General features: G+C 56.9%; 3 protein-coding genes across 3 annotated transcripts; 1 reads left to right on the plus strand and 2 right to left on the minus strand.

Annotated features, from left to right (window-relative positions):
* Positions 1–646: 646 nt before the first annotated feature.
* MYCTH_2312849 (uncharacterized protein) lies at positions 647–2,778 on the plus strand. Its single transcript, XM_003667187.1, has 2 exons — positions 647–1,279; positions 1,356–2,778. The coding sequence occupies exons 1-2, from the start codon at positions 917–919 to the stop codon at positions 2,382–2,384; spliced, it is 1,392 nt and encodes a 463-aa protein (XP_003667235.1). The 5' UTR covers positions 647–916; the 3' UTR covers positions 2,385–2,778.
* A 545-nt stretch (positions 2,779–3,323) lies between these two features.
* Positions 3,324–5,528, minus strand: MYCTH_2312852 (uncharacterized protein). The gene is made up of 2 exons (XM_003667188.1): positions 4,233–5,528; positions 3,324–4,151 (listed from the first exon to the last, which is right to left on the minus strand). Exons 1-2 carry the CDS (start codon positions 5,117–5,119, stop codon positions 3,782–3,784), a joined length of 1,257 nt encoding a protein of 418 aa, XP_003667236.1. The 5' UTR covers positions 5,120–5,528; the 3' UTR covers positions 3,324–3,781.
* Positions 5,529–11,458: 5,930 nt separating this feature from the next.
* Positions 11,459–15,663, minus strand: MYCTH_2312856 (uncharacterized protein). Its single transcript, XM_003667189.1, has 5 exons — positions 15,286–15,663; positions 14,903–15,008; positions 14,470–14,713; positions 14,045–14,411; positions 11,459–13,990 (listed from the first exon to the last, which is right to left on the minus strand). Exons 1-5 carry the CDS (start codon positions 15,444–15,446, stop codon positions 11,707–11,709), a joined length of 3,162 nt encoding a protein of 1,053 aa, XP_003667237.1. The 5' UTR covers positions 15,447–15,663; the 3' UTR covers positions 11,459–11,706.
* Between the last annotated feature and the right edge of the window lie 926 nt (positions 15,664–16,589).

Here is a 16,589-nt window from a genome sequence, read left to right on the forward strand (position 1 = left end):
CCAAATCGCCTACCGGATGGTCCTCAGGTATTGCACGATTCCGATGTGGTCATCGTTGTCGTCGTCGTCAATTACCGATGATATTTCAAGCCTTTGCAATATTCGGCAACTAAGATTGGCTTATTGATGCTCAATCAGAAATAAAGCACCACATTACCCATTCTAGAGTCACAGACTGTATGACATTATCGGGTCTTATTGGTCGGGTCTTATCGGCTCTAGGGAGACAATGAAGTACTCGACTCGAGCAGGACCGCAGTGAGGAGATGCTATTATAGGAACAGCGCATTGTATGTCACGAAAAAGAATAGAGAATAAAAAACTGATGATGATAAGACAAGGTTTATGGCAAACAGTTCTGTATCTCTGTATCTTGGCTAGACGTTACCGGAAGAGCACTTGTTGAACATGGCTGTTTCCTTGAATCGTTGGTGCCTTCCATTATTCACCGACACATGAAGGAATCCACGAACCTACCTGTACTACAGTATTTCGGGTCCAGTGAGAACCTTGATGGATGGCGGGTCAGGTAGTTCCGCCAAGAAAGGCTATCGATAAGAGATTTCGCGGAGTCGGAGTGTGTGGGTCAGGGTTCTGCATCCCCGACATCGCTTGGGCTGGGCTGAGCTTTTTGTGGGAAAAGGCATGACTCTTCTGGATTGGCATCGCCAACTGCTGTGTGACTAACATCCAGTCGCAGCCTTCGTCGCGAGGCCTATAAGCAGAAACCTTTTCTGCCTGGGGGCTTCCGCAGCTCAATTGATCCTCTAGGTTTTTTTTTCGAGCAGAGCACTTCTTGCTCCCGGTCGCCGTGCTCTTCGGGGCCGAGTTTATCGATCCACGAGCACGAGCGGTTCTTCCAAAACCGTTCCTTCTGCCATCAGAATCCTCGGCCACCTAGAACACCACCGGAACAATGGCCTTCCGCGCATCCCTGCGGCTCGCTGCCGCTGCTCGCCCGGTAGCCGCCCGCTTTTACTCTCAGGCTGCTGCCGTGCCGACGTCGAGCGCATCGTCGGGGACGGCTGCCCAGATCCAGAGGGACGCCGCCCTACCAAACCCGGACCCCGCCGAGGACTCGGCCAGCGCTGCCCTCGTCCGCGAGCACTCCCCCTACATGGTGGCTACCTACGCCCGCCCCCCACCCGTCTTTGTCAGGGGCGAGGGCTCCTACTTGTGGGACATTGAGAACCGCAAGTACCTCGACTTCACCGCCGGCATCGCCGTCAACTCGCTCGGCCACTGCGACCCCGAGATATCCACCCTGATCGCGCAGCAGGTATGATGCGTCACTCACTCACCAACCTGGCCGTCCGCTTGCTCGAGTAGTGTGCACATTAATTGACCACGCCCAGGCCAAAACCCTGATGCACGCATCCAACCTCTACTATAATCCCTGGACCGGCGCCCTCTCCAAGCTCCTCATCGAGAAGACGGTCGCCTCGGGCGGCATGCACGACGCCACCGCCGTCTTCATCTGCAACTCGGGCAGCGAGGCCAACGAGGCGGGCATCAAGTTCGCGCGCAAGGTGGCCAAGACGATCGACCCCTCGGGTGCCAAGCACGAGATCGTCTCCTTCCAGAACGCCTTCCACGGCCGCACCATGGGCGCCCTCAGCGCGACCCCCAACCCCAAGTACCAGGCCCCCTTCGCGCCCATGGTCCCCGGCTTCCGCGTCGGAACCCTCAACGACGTCGCCGCCCTGCCCGACCTGGTCACCCCGTCGACCTGCGCCGTCATCGTGGAGCCCGTCCAGGGCGAGGGTGGCGTCCGGGTGGCCACGGACGAGTTCCTCGTCGCCCTCGCCCGCCGCTGCCGCGAGGTCGGCGCCCTGCTGCACTACGACGAGATCCAGTGCGGCCTCTCGCGCACCGGCACCCTCTGGGCCCACTCCCACCTGCCCCCCGAGGCCCATCCGGACATCCTGACGACCGCCAAGGCGCTCGGCAACGGCTTCCCCATCGGCGCCACCCTGGTCGGCCGCCGCGTCGTCGACAAGATCAAGGTCGGCGACCACGGCACCACCTTTGGCGGCAACCCGCTCGCCTGCCGCCTCGCCGTCCGCATCGTCGAGCGCCTCGCCGACGAGGGCCTCCAGCGCGGCGTCGTCCGCAAGGGCGACCTCTTCCGCGAGGGCTTCGAGCGCCTCCGCGCCCGCTTCCCCGACCTGGTCCGGGAGGTCCGCGGCCGCGGCCTGATCCTCGGCCTGCAGCTGACCGAGGACCCGGCCCGGATCGTCAAGGCCGCCCGCGAGAGGGGCCTGCTGGTCATCACCGCCGGCACCAACACGCTCAGGTTCGTGCCCAGCCTCGTCATGAGCGAGGAGGAGATCAAGGAAGGGCTAGCTATCCTAGAGGAGGCCATCAAGGCTACGAGGGAGTAATGTTATGAGAACATATTTTTTTTCTTCGACGTTGTCCATGTTGTCGCTGCTATTTTTTTTTTTTTTTGACCTAGCGTCTGGTCTATGTCAATGACTTGTTTTGTCTGGACGGAGTTTGGTTAGTGGGGAGAGGGTTTTAGAAAGACGCCTAGTTACAAGTTCACCGGCGTTCGACAGCCTACAACCATATAACGGAATACACTACGGGATATCGCCTGGTGTGACATGTGATACGATTCAATCTCTATTGTGTCGGTGTGCCACGGGTAGGACATACATACCTGCGTACATCTATATGTGTACATACATATGTCCATGGGATAGGCGCAGTAGAGCAACTTAGTTATCTCGTCACCATGAGGGAGCGTGCCCGTAAGTGGAAGATCGGTTGGCCTTAAAAAAAAAAAAAAAAAAACGAACCTTATTTGGTGGTTAGTCAGTCACCTATGTGTACTGCCAAACGGCGTTCCCCATGCCAACGTCAAGGCCAAACAAGTACGGATTACGGTACAATCTTGAAATGAGAAATACTGGTGATGCAAACGGTCCTTCAGCCGTGTGCTATGGTCCAGGTGAAACGGTTCGTCTCACCTTCATCTCCCCAAAAGCACGGCAGTACGCCGACCGCCCCTCGAAACACCTCGAAACAGACCCGTTTTGCTTCGTCTGCTCCGGGTTTCCCTCGCTACGTCCCAGGCACAGAATTTACCACTGGGCATAAACACTGACCCTCAAATAGACCACAAATCATAGCTCAAAGTCTCAGAATATGTGTGCGGAATCACAGCGAAGGGCAGGTGTCATTCATCCACTTTTTTGTTCGTGTTCATGTCCCGTGTCATGATGCAATGTATCCCGTACAGTTTGTGTGCCACCCAAACATTCCTCCGTCTTTTCTCTAACGAGTGCCGCGCTCCTTTCTGGTGATGCGTTAACAACAACACGGTCCCCCAAGTGCCCCTTTCCCAGTCAAGATCCAAAGTCAAACGCCTGACGAAAGGGCTTGTGGGAAAAAAAAAAGAGAAGAATCTTGCCATCCCTATGTCTCAATGAACGAATGACACCAAAGTTGACCAAAACCTGCCCTCCCCCATCATCCCTGTGACAGATAGAAAGCAGTCTAGCCAACGGGGTATAGAAGCGAAGCAAATCAACTCATGCAAGTTTTAAAAAGTTGGCCGGAAGGGAAGAAGAGGAACAAAAAAGAAAGCCAAAGTTTGCCCCCCTCCCCCCCTCCGGAGCCAACGCCGGAATTCAAGCCGCCAACGGTTTTAAACACCCTTCCCGATCAAGAGAGGATTCACACAGGCAGTCGAAACCGGGACGAATTGAAATGCTTTGTGGAAAAAAAAAAAGACGCAAAAAAGACGAATATACAGCGCGGGGACGGGACTCGCTTAAGCGAGCCTGACCTTGGCAGAGCCGCGGCGGACGCGGCGGACGCGCAGCTTGGAGGTCGCGGCCTCGATGGTGAGGCTGCCGCTCTGGCCGGTCTTGCACACGGTGCCGGCCGAGACGGGCTGCGGGGCGGACCAGACGCCGCTGGCGCAGCGCTGGAACTGGGTGCCGCCGATGCAGTTCCACGCGCCCTCCTCGGTGCAGGGCGTGCCCTGGGCCTGCGCGCCGGCGGTGTTGCCGGATCCGGAGCCCGAGCCCGAGCCCGAGCCCGAGCCCGAGCCGGTGCCGGTGCCGGTGGGCAGGACGGCGGCCGAGGTCTTGGTCGACAGAGTGGTCTCGCTGGGGCTGGAGGGAGTGATGAAGACGCCACTGGAGAAAAATGGTAAGTATGAGTTTTACAAAGAGAATGAGATGGCAAAGGATAGGTGGTTTGTTTGTTGTTTTACATACCCAGGAAGGCCACCGGCGGCACTGGAGGTGGTGGGAGCAGCGGGAGCGCTCGTGACCTGCGCAGCGCTCGTCGTAGTAGGGGAGCTGGAGCCAGAGCCAGAGCCAGAGCCAGAGCCGGAGCCGGAGCCGGAGCCGGAGTCGGAGCCAGAACCGGAACCAGAACCAGAGCCAGAGGTAGGGCCGCAGTTACCGCTGGGAGGGCCGATCTTGTCACCGCTCCTCACGACATCGGGACCGGGCTGGGGGTAGTCGACGTCGACACCCTCAACAGTAGTGCAGCCGTTGCCGATGTTGGCGGCAAAGACGGGGGGACGGGAAGAGAAGGCGGTGTCGGCGCGCTCGGCGACCTCGCGCTTCTTGCTGCTGCTGCTGCCGCCATCGCTGCCGATGATGACGGGGGCGCAGTTCATGTAGTGCTCGCGGTTGCCGATCTCGTTGCTCCAGGTCCAGGCCCAGATGGCCTCGCCCTCGGGGGCGTCGGCGGGGATGGTGAAGCTGTAGCTGTCCTCCAGGGGGCAGCCGCCGATGATGGACTTGATGACGGTGAAGGTCTTGCCCTTGTCGTAGCTCAGGCTGACCTGGCACGAGCCGCCGCCGTGGCGGGCACCGCCGGCCGCCATCTTGAACTGGTACTCACTTCCGGGCGCGAAGGTGGCGGTGGGCTTGCCGGCGGGGGTGCCCAGGTCGGTGTGGTAGCCCTTGCACGGGTAGTTGGCGCCCGAGGGATCGAGGGGCGAGGTGTAGCTGTAGTCGATCATGCTCGAATCGACATTGGGGTTGAACTTGGACCGGAAGGGGGCCGGGAACTCGACCTGGGCGTGGGCGGCCGCAAGCTGGCTGCCAGCAAGCAGGGCAAGGGCACCGGTGGCGAGTCCGTAAGTGAACATGTTGATGTCTTTTTTTTTTTTTTTTCTGTGGTCTCTGCTGTGCGATCGCGCGCTCAGAAATGCCGGATAGGCGAGTTTTGGTTTGGTTTTGGTTGCGTAGAGCAAAAGCGGTCACTTGTAGTAGACCGACGGGCTGTCGCTTTTCTTATTGAGCACTGCTCAGAAGGAATAAATCAAATCGGGCTTTGTGTTGGCTTGCCGCTATTGTTACCGGGGAACAATAGGCTTGTTGTGCGTGAATCCCAAGTCGAAAAGCACCTGGCTCGAAAAGATTTGTGTGAAATCGGTTCCAAAGGACCGTGGTGTTGCGAAAACAACGGAAGTGAAAGAAAAAGCCGCTGAAGCCCGTACCGGGAGCTGTTTGGTCTGAAGGAGAGAACGAGGCGCGACGCCGTGGTGGTGAAGAGAGAGTGTGATAAAAAAAAGGAAGGGCAGAGAGTCGAAAGGGCGGGAAGGGAGGGGGGAATGGGTTCCCTTTATCCTGATGTTTCTGTTCTCCCCCGTTTGTCCCTGGATGATTGGGCGGGAGTCGTTGAGAAGCCTTGCAGCGCAGGGTGTTGTTTCGAGCGCCACCGGATGAACAGGGCCCTCTCGTCCCAAGCGTGCAGAACGCCAAGCCGATGAGAAGTGGCGTTCCCGTTGTGGGTAAGATGCCGCGGTCGGACCGGACAGGGGGTGGCCTGCCAGGGGCGAGGGGAGATGGCCTTTGGTCCGATGTGCGTGATCAAACCCTGCTCGCTGTTCATCCCACAGGGTCCGTGGCAAGTTGGCCGCGTGCGACCCAGGAGAGCGGGAATTTTTTTCCCCAACATCGGGCAGCGGAGAGTTATACGACTACGTAGCGTAGAAGGAAGATCCCAGACCTAAGAGTCAGTCAGGGTCGAGAGCATGATCAGACCAGATCAAAGTGCCTTGTGTGGTCTACTTTTGGTGGATCAACTGTGACGACAGCCGCGCGCTCAGTTTGAGCTGCACATGATGCTCCCCAGTGACCGCGCCTGCGCGCACCTCTGGACTAGACTCGGTGGCTAGTGAACTGAGAGCGTTGATGTGACACCTAGCAGGCATACTTTTGCCCTGATTTGCCTTGATCATATGCTTTTCCCGGGCAAATCGGCACTTTGGGGTGGGGCAGCTGGTAGCGGCCCCTTACTTTGAGCCTGGCCAGGGTCCTTTTTCCAACGGTCTGCCGAATCGCACATCGTGGATTCTATATGTGGTTACACTAACTCATCGGGATCGTGCGTACAGAGTTGTTGCCAAGAGGGGAGCGGAGGCCTGTAGGAAGGGGGGCAAGAAAGAAAGACCTTCCAGAGCCCTCCCGCTTTGGGTGGATCTTGGTATGCCAGAGGTGCATAATTTGTTGACCAATCAGCGGCTGATTGTGCCTGGCCGCTTGCACGAGGCCTGACAAGGGATGATTGGTCCGTGAAGCGGGGACCGCCTGAAGTGGTTGGCAGTGGTCTGGGCGAGATCCCGGGAACCCAGGCGCAGCCGCCCGACTTGCCGAATGCATAAACTTGAAACGATGGCCCCCCGTGCCCCTCCCTGGCGCAGCGAGCATCCTTGTTCTGTCCACTAACGTAGTTGTAGTGTAGATCCGGGGGCAAAGTGTCCGGGCTTGTGCCCTCGGTCAGCCCATCAATCAGATCCGGCACGAGGGAATCGGGACTTCTTTCCTGCCAGGAACTGCACTCGACGACTGACCCATTGGCTCCAATCAAAAGGACACTAAACAACAAGCACAGGACAACGAACGGAAATGCTACGCGAGAGGAGAAGGGCGGTTGTCATTCGCACTCCACTCCGGAGTCGACACTTGTGTTTCAACTTCCAGCCACCACCGAAGCCGAGCGGCCATCAGCTGCGGGCCAGAACCAGCCTTCGGAGAGAAAAAAACATCCACACACAAACGCGCGCATCTGGTTCGGGCTCACCGCATCCTACAACTTACTCGCGAGAACGAACAGCTCGAGTCAGTCGGGTCGGCCTGCAGACAGACAGTGCCTGATTTCGCTGTGTGTCCTGCGCGTGTTACAAGTTATCGCTCAGGATGAATGAGCAGATGGTAAGATCGTGTTGCACCAAGAATGCGACGTCGCATTTCTTCAATGTCAGCGATGTTCTTCTATCCCCGCCAGCTTACCCGCCTCTAAATCCGGAAATGGCAGTTGATCCCTTCTCATTTGCTTTGTTTCGCGCGACGCAAGCGCTGGGTTTTGCTCATCACTCGGGCTGAATGCCAACTCGGAACTTCGCCCGTTGGCTTACGTATGTACAGTACATACATAACCCTAGGCAGGAAGCGCATACGCATGGAATTACTCCTGACCGCGTCCTGCGTAGTGTAAACTACACAGTAAGCACCTCTATGCTCTGGCAATTCCACTGTGGCAGCCCCGCCAGCGGACTCTTAGTGGGCTGAACGGGAAGTGGGCACCCCGCCCTCTTCCAAGAACGCCTTACTACAGGTACGCCAAGGCCCAGGCGAGCCCATTGAGCGCAGCGTCAAAACCGATCGACGAGGCCGCCAGCCGCGCGCTCGTTCATGCATGATCCCAGTTTGAGCGGCTGTCGATGGGGGGCGAACATGGATCCGTAGGAAGCAACGGGAAACAACCGGGGGGAAGAGGAACAATGAAGAGAACGAGAACGATCGGACGAACGCCACACAGACCGAGGGAACGGAGCGCCAAGGGGGGATCTAGTGTACAGGTTGCAAGAGAGCCAGATCGGGGCCGTGGGGCTTGACTCTCTTGTCCTCTAGCGACCTACTGCTGCGTACACTGAGTCAGGAACGGAGTACCTGTGTCGGAGTATACAATACTATGTGGGACAGAATAATATGTATTGTACTCTGAGAATATTGTAGATACATCACATACGGATGATAACTAGTTACTCTCCACACATTAAGTAGAGGTGCTTTTTGATATCAGCGCAGCCGCGCTGCCCGAGGGAAGATGCCAATGACGTGGAAGCCGCTGCCCAATCGTGGAGGCAACCTAATGGGCCCTGCAGAACAGCGCACATGCATTCCTGTTCATCGATTCAGGGGTCAGATAGGCCGCATTAGAGGCCGTACCAACATCCCTTCCACGCGACGGCGGATGCCAGCGGCCAGCACAAAGTCCGTACTTGCGTCCATCAATATCCCCTGACGTCAGGTCAAAAGAAGAGAGTCAAGCAACGTTGCGAGGCAAACACAAAGTTCCTTGGCGGGTGCCGTTGCATGCCACAACGGCCCGATCGCAACCCCTGTGCGGAGGTTTGTGTAAATCCTATTGCCAAGCAATAACAAGACTACGACACCGCAGTAGTTTATGTACGGGTATTCCGTACACAAGCAACACCTACCTGGACAAGAAAAGTAGTACTCCGTACCGAGTCATTTTTTGGCTTCTACTTTAGATGCCTCATCGGCAAGAGGTGTCAGGGGCCGACAACCAACAACAGTTCCGTTCCGCACATCTCCCGAGTTTGACGTACTCGGGGAAGAAACTGAACATGTGGGCCGGGGCATTTCACTGCTCATACACCTGACAAGAGGTAGTACTCCGTATACTACTACATAAGGTAGGTACGGATTACACATACTATGTAGGTACAGTACATCAACCACACAACCCCGGGCATCCCCACTTAAACGTGTCAAAGCCGACTTCGATCCCGTCCGACTCTGCCTTCGCTCAGGTCGCCGGAGTCATCCAAAAAGCCTCAAGGGATCCACGCCACTCTCATGCAACGTTAACTAACACATCGCTTCCTGAAACCCATGCCAAAGTGTTAACTACACTAAGCCCGCCCTGTCATCACGCAGGTCCCCCCTACGCTACCTCGCCACAGCAGGGGACTTGAGGCCGATGCCTTCGCAGCCACCTGCCACGTCCTGCTAATTTCCAGATCGGGTCGGAACCTCATGCGAAACCGTATCGATCGCAGTGCGTGATCCGGAAGAGCGCCGGTCAACTTGACAAAGAAGGAAACCCTCTCCATGCAAGTCGTTCCGAGAAGAAGCAAGACACAAACACTCATTTCGATGATAGTGCCGGTAGGATTGGCAGGGTAGGTATTAGTTAGGCAGCAAGCCTCGCATCGCCGTTTGATCGTGGTCCGAGGCCCTAGGCTGACACGACGACCCCTCCTTCCCTCCTTTCGCTTCGCATATTCTCCCGTATGATCCTGTCGACCACAATGGCCCCCTTAATAGTGGCACTGCAAACCGAGAACTTTTCAATCGTGTGAAGGTCAACTCCGGCAATTGAGATAGTCGGAGCCTGGCAATGACAAAACGAAGGTCACTCCGTTAGCGTAGCGTTGGGCCCCTTCTGCCGGCAGTCACGCCATTCCCATCCTACACTCCGAGAACGCTCATGGCTTTTGGGGTGCGTGGCGCGTCTATCTTGAAACATTTTTTTGTTTCTTCCCCGCTGTTAGCGATGTAGATTGACTTGCTCCCGAGCCGACGGGAGACTCCTGAAACCAGCATTCCCATGTGAGCGGCAGCCCAGCAGGCCGTTCGAGAATGATTCCGGAAAACGTCTGCCAGGCACAAACCCTGATGATTTGACTTACACCACGGCAGGGACCGAAAGAGGAAGTTTTTTTTTTTTTTTTTTTTTTTTTTTTTTTTTTTTTTTTGCCTTTGCTGGTTGCTCAAACTCCAGTTACTCCACACGGAGCCATAGTACCTTTTGGTCAAGTAGGGTCCAGGCTGACGAAGGAAGGCAGACCCTGCTTGCTTGTCATTCTCGCCCCCTTTCCATTCAATACGTCGGCAAACAGATTCCTCCATCATCGGACAACATCGGGCCGCTGGCTAACACGGCACATAACCGCCATCAGCATCATCATAAGAATGCATGTAAAAAAAAAAAACGAAACAAAGACTAGAAGAAACAAGAGAGAGAAGAAAAAAAAAGAAAAAGAGGAGCGAGGTCGAAATTGTCGGTGCGTCCCGTTCATGCATCCCGTTCCTGCGTCCCGGTGGCGTTCATGATCCTTACTTTTCCCCTTTTTTTTCTCCTTGCCAAATCGTCCATCACGTTACCCCTGAACCCATGGCCCCCTGCCCTTCGTCCCTTGATCCTACATCATCGAGGCCGTCGGCACGCTCCAAAGAACACCGAACTTGTGTGCTACCACAGCGGTATCCTGTCCCAGTTCCGTCATCAGCTCCTTACAACCAAAGTTTGTTAATTTTTTTCCTTTTTCCTCCCTTCCAACAACAGCACTCACACGCCCCCTCCTCCTTTCACCCAGGCCGTAGCCAGAAGCGTAATCCGCGGCCCGATTTCTTCGTGGCTGAGTCGCCCTTGTCAGTCAGTCGCCGAGGTTTCCTACTCGGCAGACTACCTAAACCTTCAAAACGGAGCAATGGAAAAGGTTTCAATCGCCACCTGGAACGAACCTCGGTTAGACATCAGATCAAGCAGCCCGTAGACAGCAAGGCTTCGCTTCCGTTGACCTCCCCTCGTTCCTGTTTCCCTGACTGCAATGTCACAATATGCTTGCTGTAGTGGAAAAAGAAAAGGCAAGGACGGGAAAAGACACGGAATAAGTGGAAGAGACTTGCCCTCTCGCGCCATCTAGCCATGCCCTCTCCCACATTTTTTTACTCCTTCACATGCTTGCTTGCCCCTTCTCCTTCTACACATCGCCCCATAGCCTGACGAGCATTCTCAAGCCTCTCCTCAGCCGTCGACAAGGACACGTTTTGTTAGAACAGATCTCATCCCTCAGCCTCTTGCAGATCTTACTAAGCCGGACCCTCCATTCGACGGTCTCGAAACCTTGCTATGACCTGCTGTTGCCATCCTTCATGCTTTGATTTATCACTGATACTGCGTACGCGCGCGCGCACCAACACCAGACCCGGATAACAATATTTTTCATCGTTGCTGCAAGGCACATCCCGAGGGCATCTGTGGTTGGGGTTTAACATAGCCCGTATTACAACGAGCCAGATGTTCGGCGCCTCGGATCTTCCGGGTTTCTCTTTTGCTTTCCCGGCTATTGCGAGGTACACGTAATGGATGCGTTGTATAATGCTCAATTGGTGGGATGGCGGAGCGCAAAAAGCTAGTATTCATAATCCGCGTCCCCTTGTCGCTGTCTCCTCCTTCTTGTCGCTGTCTCTGCCTCTTCTTCTTTTGGGCTCTGCTCGCTCACCTGCCAGCTGACATGCCTGCCTCGTTGCTCTGCCCTGCGCTGCGTGATCAACCACCTCCTTCTCGCTTCTCTCCCTCTCTCTCTCTCTTTGACCTCCCGCCTCCCTGACTCCTCAGCCCACGCGTTCGCAGGTCCGCCTATCAGTTCGGTTCTGCATCATAAAAGAAGTTCACTTCGGCCAGGCTCGATTTTAGCACACAACCCTGGCCGATACCGCTCGCGCAGCCTTGGCAGAACAGCAGTGCGTCCGACAGCTACTTCGTCATGTCATGTCAGGTGTCGTGCTCGGAAACGAGAGTGAGTCAAACTTCCAACAACAGCTTTGGCTGAATTCGCACGGCAGACGGGTAGGGTAGCAGGCAGGTGGGTCCACGACGCCGCGGCGCGACCTCGCTTTGCTTTGCTTCAACAGTCGCTCACTGTGGCCGCTGGCCGGAGAACTTTCCCTGGGGCTGCTGCGGCGTGTATGCCGGCTGTTGGTACGGCACGCCCGGACTCATGCCATACATGGGCTGCTGGCCCTGGTGCGTTCCTTGGTGGGAGCCCTGGGGTACCATCATCGGTGCGGCTGGCCGGCCGGGACTGGGAAACCCGTTAGACCCGGGGACTGGCTGCGGAGGAACTGCGCCAGAGGGGATAAAGTGCGGCTGGGCGCCCGGATACATAGGCCCCGCTGCCACCATTCCGTTAGGTCCCGGGACAAACCCCTGTTGAACCATCATGGGCGCTCCCATATGGTGCGGTTGCTGGGGGACAAATTGCGGGTTGTGTGAAAAGCTGCGAAATTGTCCCATCTGAGGAGCTGCGTTCATGTATGGCTGCATCACCGGCTGGCCGTACGGCATCTGCGCCTGGGGATTCACCGCCGGAGGATAGGCCATGGGCACCGGTCCCATCCTAGGGGACGCAAAAGACTGTGCCGAGTTGGAGTGCATCATCCTATGGTCATCTGGGCCGCTGAACGGCACATGGGGAACGTGTCCGTGCTGGCCGGCGTGCATCGGCATCATCGGCATGTGCGGCGACTGTCGAGGCGCCATGTTCTGGGCGCCGTGCTGCAGGTGGAAGGGCAACTGATGCTGGTGGGCAACTTGTGGAATGACATGAGGCGGATTCGGTGTGGCGACAGCGGCGCTTGAGAGCGGTAGGCGCTCAAAGTACTCCTTGTAAGTCAGGCGCATGGTCGAGTCAGGCGCCTCTGTTTCTTCCTGGAGCTGTCGCCAGGTAGGGAGCGTGTCGAAAGAGGGTCTCAGGCCATCGTTGTCGTTCCAGTGACGACCCTGCGGCGGCTGAATGGTCTCGATGTGCGAAAGGATGAAGCACTTCTTGACATCCACCGCCTTTGTCTTGCGCCTGATGAGCTGGCCCTTGACAGCAGGAGGAGGGATAGGCGCTTCGGCGATGTTGTTCACGGAGGAGCGAGGAGAAGAGCCGGAGCTGGGAATGGCGGGGTTGAAGGGCTGCGCAAATGCGTTGGGTCGGAACTCGTGGCTGTTAGGGTTCAGCTTGGGACCCATGTAGGGCGGCGGAACTGCGTTCATACGGCGGCCGAAACCTGGGTCTACGCTGTTGGCGGGACCGGTAGGGGGGAGACGCATGTCAGGAGGGTGATGTTGGCCGGGGTGTGTGTGCTGCAGCTTCTGCTGCTCCACGTTTCGAAGCCGCTGGGCAAGGTTGCCCGTGGTCTGGTTCTGGGGGCCCAAATGGGGCGGCGGTCGGTTGTTCCGGCCGTACTGATAGTGGGATTGGGGTTGGTACGAGGAGCGGGCGCCAGGGTGACGGCCGGCAAGGCCTGCTGAGCCGGAATGTTGCGTCGCGGCTGGGCGGGAGCTCCCGCGAGTCTCGGTCGTTCCGGCCGGTGTGGAAGCACCGGACTGCTCGGCGCTAGCCTTACCCTGCGCCTCCTTCGCCGCTGCAGCCTCCTTTTCCTTTGCGGCAGCCTCCCTCTGCTTTGACAGCTCTTCCATATTCATCTTCGCCTTCTCCTGAATCTGCTTTTGCTTGGCTGGGTCTTTGGCGATGATGGAGATCAGGTCTTTGGGAACGGGCGTGTACAGCTTGAAGTTCTCTGCAAACTTCTTCAACTCCGTCAATTTGATCTCCTTGTCCGCCTTGGCCCTCGTGGTCCTGGCTTTCTCGGCCATGAACCTCTGGGTAGTTGCAAAAGTTTTGAACGAGGACAGCACGTCCCGTTCGACATTCGCAGTTACGCCCGGCACAGCGCCGACCTTTGGCACGGTACGGCTGGAGGCCGCTGTGGGGCGAACGGTGGCCGCATCCTTGGTAGCGGTCGCATCCTTAGTGGTGGTCGCATCCTTGGGGGGTGCGTCCCTGGTGGTGGCCGCATCCTTGGCATCCGAGGGCTTCGTGTCCGAAGTGGTCGTTGCCTCCTTCTCGGGCGCCTTTTGCTCAGCTGCGCTCGTGCTTGGCTTGGACTCGGCTGGCTGGTTCGCGGCCGGCTGGTTCGTGGCCGGCGAGACCGGTTTCTCGGCAGCGGCAGTCTGACTCTTCGACTCGGCTGGCTTTGGCGTCGGCGCCGGCTGTGGGGCAGGGGTGCTCTTGAGTTGTGATGAGATGATCGCAGGATCAACGGGAGCACCCTTCACGGTGGCCTGCCCCGTGGGCGCGCGGCGGGCCGGAGGCGTGTACTTGGTCTCCCGGGACAACGGAGGGAAGTCCTGACGGCGCACGCCGCTGTACCTGCAGAAAGGGGTCAGCTTATTGAATTTCGTCACCGAGATGAGTGCTTAGTACTTGTCTTCCTCATCTCTGTGATCGTCGCCTCCGACGAAGTCCATCACACGCTCCTCCGCAACGTGTGCAGTAGTAGGTGTACTCTGCTCAATCTCACGCGCCTTTCTCTCAGCAGCCGCCAGGCGTTCCTTATACTGAGGATGGTTCTTGTCGATGGCGGTCGTGTAGATGTTCTCGTCGTAGTCGGTCTTCAGGCCGAAGAGTCGCTCGTTCTCGGCAAATTGGTCCCAGGCGCCGCCACCACTGGACTTCTCCAGTGACCCGTCAACTTCGTAAGTGGTATCCGGAACCCAGGCCTTCAAGGTCCTTTCCGTACCGAGTCGTGAATTGGAGATTGCCGAGTCTGTCCGGAAACCAGACCGGTTGCCTAGGGATCACATATTAGCGCGCAGCAAAAAAACAGAGAGGACCACGCCACCACCTACCATTTGGGATTCGTCCATCATTCTTAGCGTTGTTTCCAGAAAGTACGCGAGCATCCGCAATGTCTTTACGCTGGATGGTCATGGTGGGTTGTTCTCTTCTGCTGGAACCGTTTGTGAAGTTTGCGGAGTTCGGGGGTTTCTTTTGCTGCACCATGCTTAGGCGACAAGTGGCCGGGTCGGGACCGTTGGCGTAGGTGCCCTCGAGTTCAGCGCCGGAGGTGAGGACAATGCGAACCCGCTGACCCTATAGGGGAAAATTGTCAGCGCGCGTTTCTAGCCGGGCCAGGGAATGTATCAGATGTGCAAGGCCCGACCGAAGCTTTGACCATTGGAGTTTCGAAAGTCTAGACTCCACTGAGCACAGCTTGGGGCAAGCTTGTCGGCGAGCTGGGGGAAAAGGAAGCGAAGGGCAGAGGACACCACGGCTACTAACCTCGCGGAGGGAGCTCGTCACCGACTGCTTGTTCTGCGGAGTTTGCGATCGACCGGTGATGGGGTTTCGGTTGGAGGTCCAGGCTTTCTGCTGGACAGGATGCTGTCTGTGCGGGCGTCAGTCAATCGAGGCTGGTCCCACCGACCCTCTCTGCCGCAAATGCGCAATGGAGTCCCCAACGTGGGAGCGCAGCGACCGAGCGATTGAGACTGCAAATGAAGACGAGGCTGGCAGGAAAGGGGAAGAGAGTTGAGAGACTTCGGTGGGTGGGACGAATTTCGAAATGTCTTTGTTGGCCCGGGGGGGGGGGGGGGGGGGGGGAGGTTGCAGCAGGGCTTCCAAAAAAGTTGGGAATGGCGGGAAGGCACAATGTCTCAACTCACCTCGAGGTCGGGGGCGAAGCAGTTGCCTCTTGGGCTCGCGGTCGCTGGTCACCGAGCTTGCTGCTGTAGAGGGGGCGACCGGTGGGTGATTTGGTATCGTGATTCGTGGATGGCGATGACGATGCGACAACGGGTTTTGAGGCTGTCGATCGGTCTTCCATAGTTCCTGTGCTCTGCCGTTGAGCACTCCGGGCAGCTGTCTAAACTTTGGGGAAAGAGGGTGCGCCCGAGCGGGAGATGTGCGGGAGCGGCAGTGGGAGGAAGTTTGTACGAATTGGAGCGAATGAGAGCGCTGATTGGCGCGTGGTTGCTTGGGGGTCAAGCACTCAGCAGTGAGCGCGATCTTGGCCCGTGATGCAGCAAGAACAGCCCCAGCCAGCAGCCCGATCGAACTGCGCCAACTTTGAGGCTCTGTCACTACAGCTGCCACGTTAGGTAGGCACAACGCCTGGCTACCTTAGGCACATGTAAGGCCGTCCCCAGACCGACTGGTTTTGCGCTCTGGTGGCCCCAAAACAGGGCATCTATGTCAAGGCGCGCTTGCCGTAATCGCTGGCGGCTCTTGCCGTGCGGCTGATATTCCCTATCGAGGGATGTCACAGTCGATGGATGGATGTGCTAACTTTGGGCGCGGGGGAGGCCGAATCCGCGGGTTTGTAGATCGAGAGGGAGGGGAAGCGATTTGCAGGAAAGGAACTGCGCCGCGCGCTTTCCAGGGCGGCCTTGCGGAATGATGTCTTGCGGTCTCTGAGCGGGGAAGGTCAGAATTGTCGGCCGACCGATCAAGCCGTGGTTGCACAGAAAAACCGACGCCGCAAATGACAGCGTAAGCAGGGCAAGAGAAAGAACGACTTTTGTAACCGTTTAAATAGTAGCCCTGTGTAGGTACAGTACCTAACCTGACTTTCCTTCGCATAACACTCGCTATCTGATATACCAGCCGATTGATGACGTGCACAGATTCCATTCAAGAACCCAATGACCCTGCGAAATGACCAACAACTAAAGCAGTGCTTCTTTGCTGGGTTTGATCGCGAATTGCAGTTTTAAAGGAGGACAAAGGGAGCAACCCTCTAAGAACAAACCAACTGTCAAGATGTTTGTTGGCCAGCAAGAGGCCCTGCCAGAAGTGGCCGCACCTTAACTAAAACCCCACTAGTCGTATTGAAGCAAGGCGTGCCTTGGCGGTACAATGCACACGTGATTTGTGCTCCTTTGCCATTGATTTGGCAGAATGTAAATAATAATTAAGGTAGGTGTTTCCTCTACTTGCCAGTGTGCTCCGTATGTACGGATCCGTACTT

Source organism: Thermothelomyces thermophilus, chromosome 7, assembly GCF_000226095.1.
Source record: "Thermothelomyces thermophilus ATCC 42464 chromosome 7, complete sequence".
In the NCBI taxonomy this organism is placed as follows: domain Eukaryota; kingdom Fungi; phylum Ascomycota; class Sordariomycetes; order Sordariales; family Chaetomiaceae; genus Thermothelomyces; species Thermothelomyces thermophilus.

What these genes read in the sequence shown, in the direction of transcription:
- MYCTH_2312849 (XM_003667187.1), top strand. Translation starts at nt 917, where the DNA reads ATGGCCTTCCGCGCATCCCTGCGGCTCGCTGCCGCTGCTCGCCCGGTA. An exon ending in CCACCCTGATCGCGCAGCAG is followed by an intron (nt 1,280 to 1,355) that starts GTATGATGCGTC and finishes GACCACGCCCAG; the next exon opens with GCCAAAACCCTGATGCACGC.
- MYCTH_2312852 (XM_003667188.1), bottom strand. Translation starts at nt 5,119, where the DNA reads ATGTTCACTTACGGACTCGCCACCGGTGCCCTTGCCCTGCTTGCTGGC. An exon ending in GCCGCCGGTGGCCTTCCTGG is followed by an intron (nt 4,152 to 4,232) that starts GTATGTAAAACA and finishes ATTTTTCTCCAG; the next exon opens with TGGCGTCTTCATCACTCCCT.
- MYCTH_2312856 (XM_003667189.1), bottom strand. Translation starts at nt 15,446, where the DNA reads ATGGAAGACCGATCGACAGCCTCAAAACCCGTTGTCGCATCGTCATCG. An exon ending in GCTTCGCCCCCGACCTCGAG is followed by an intron (nt 15,009 to 15,285) that starts GTGAGTTGAGAC and finishes ACGCCCGCACAG; the next exon opens with ACAGCATCCTGTCCAGCAGA. An exon ending in TGACGAGCTCCCTCCGCGAG is followed by an intron (nt 14,714 to 14,902) that starts GTTAGTAGCCGT and finishes TTTCCCCTATAG; the next exon opens with GGTCAGCGGGTTCGCATTGT.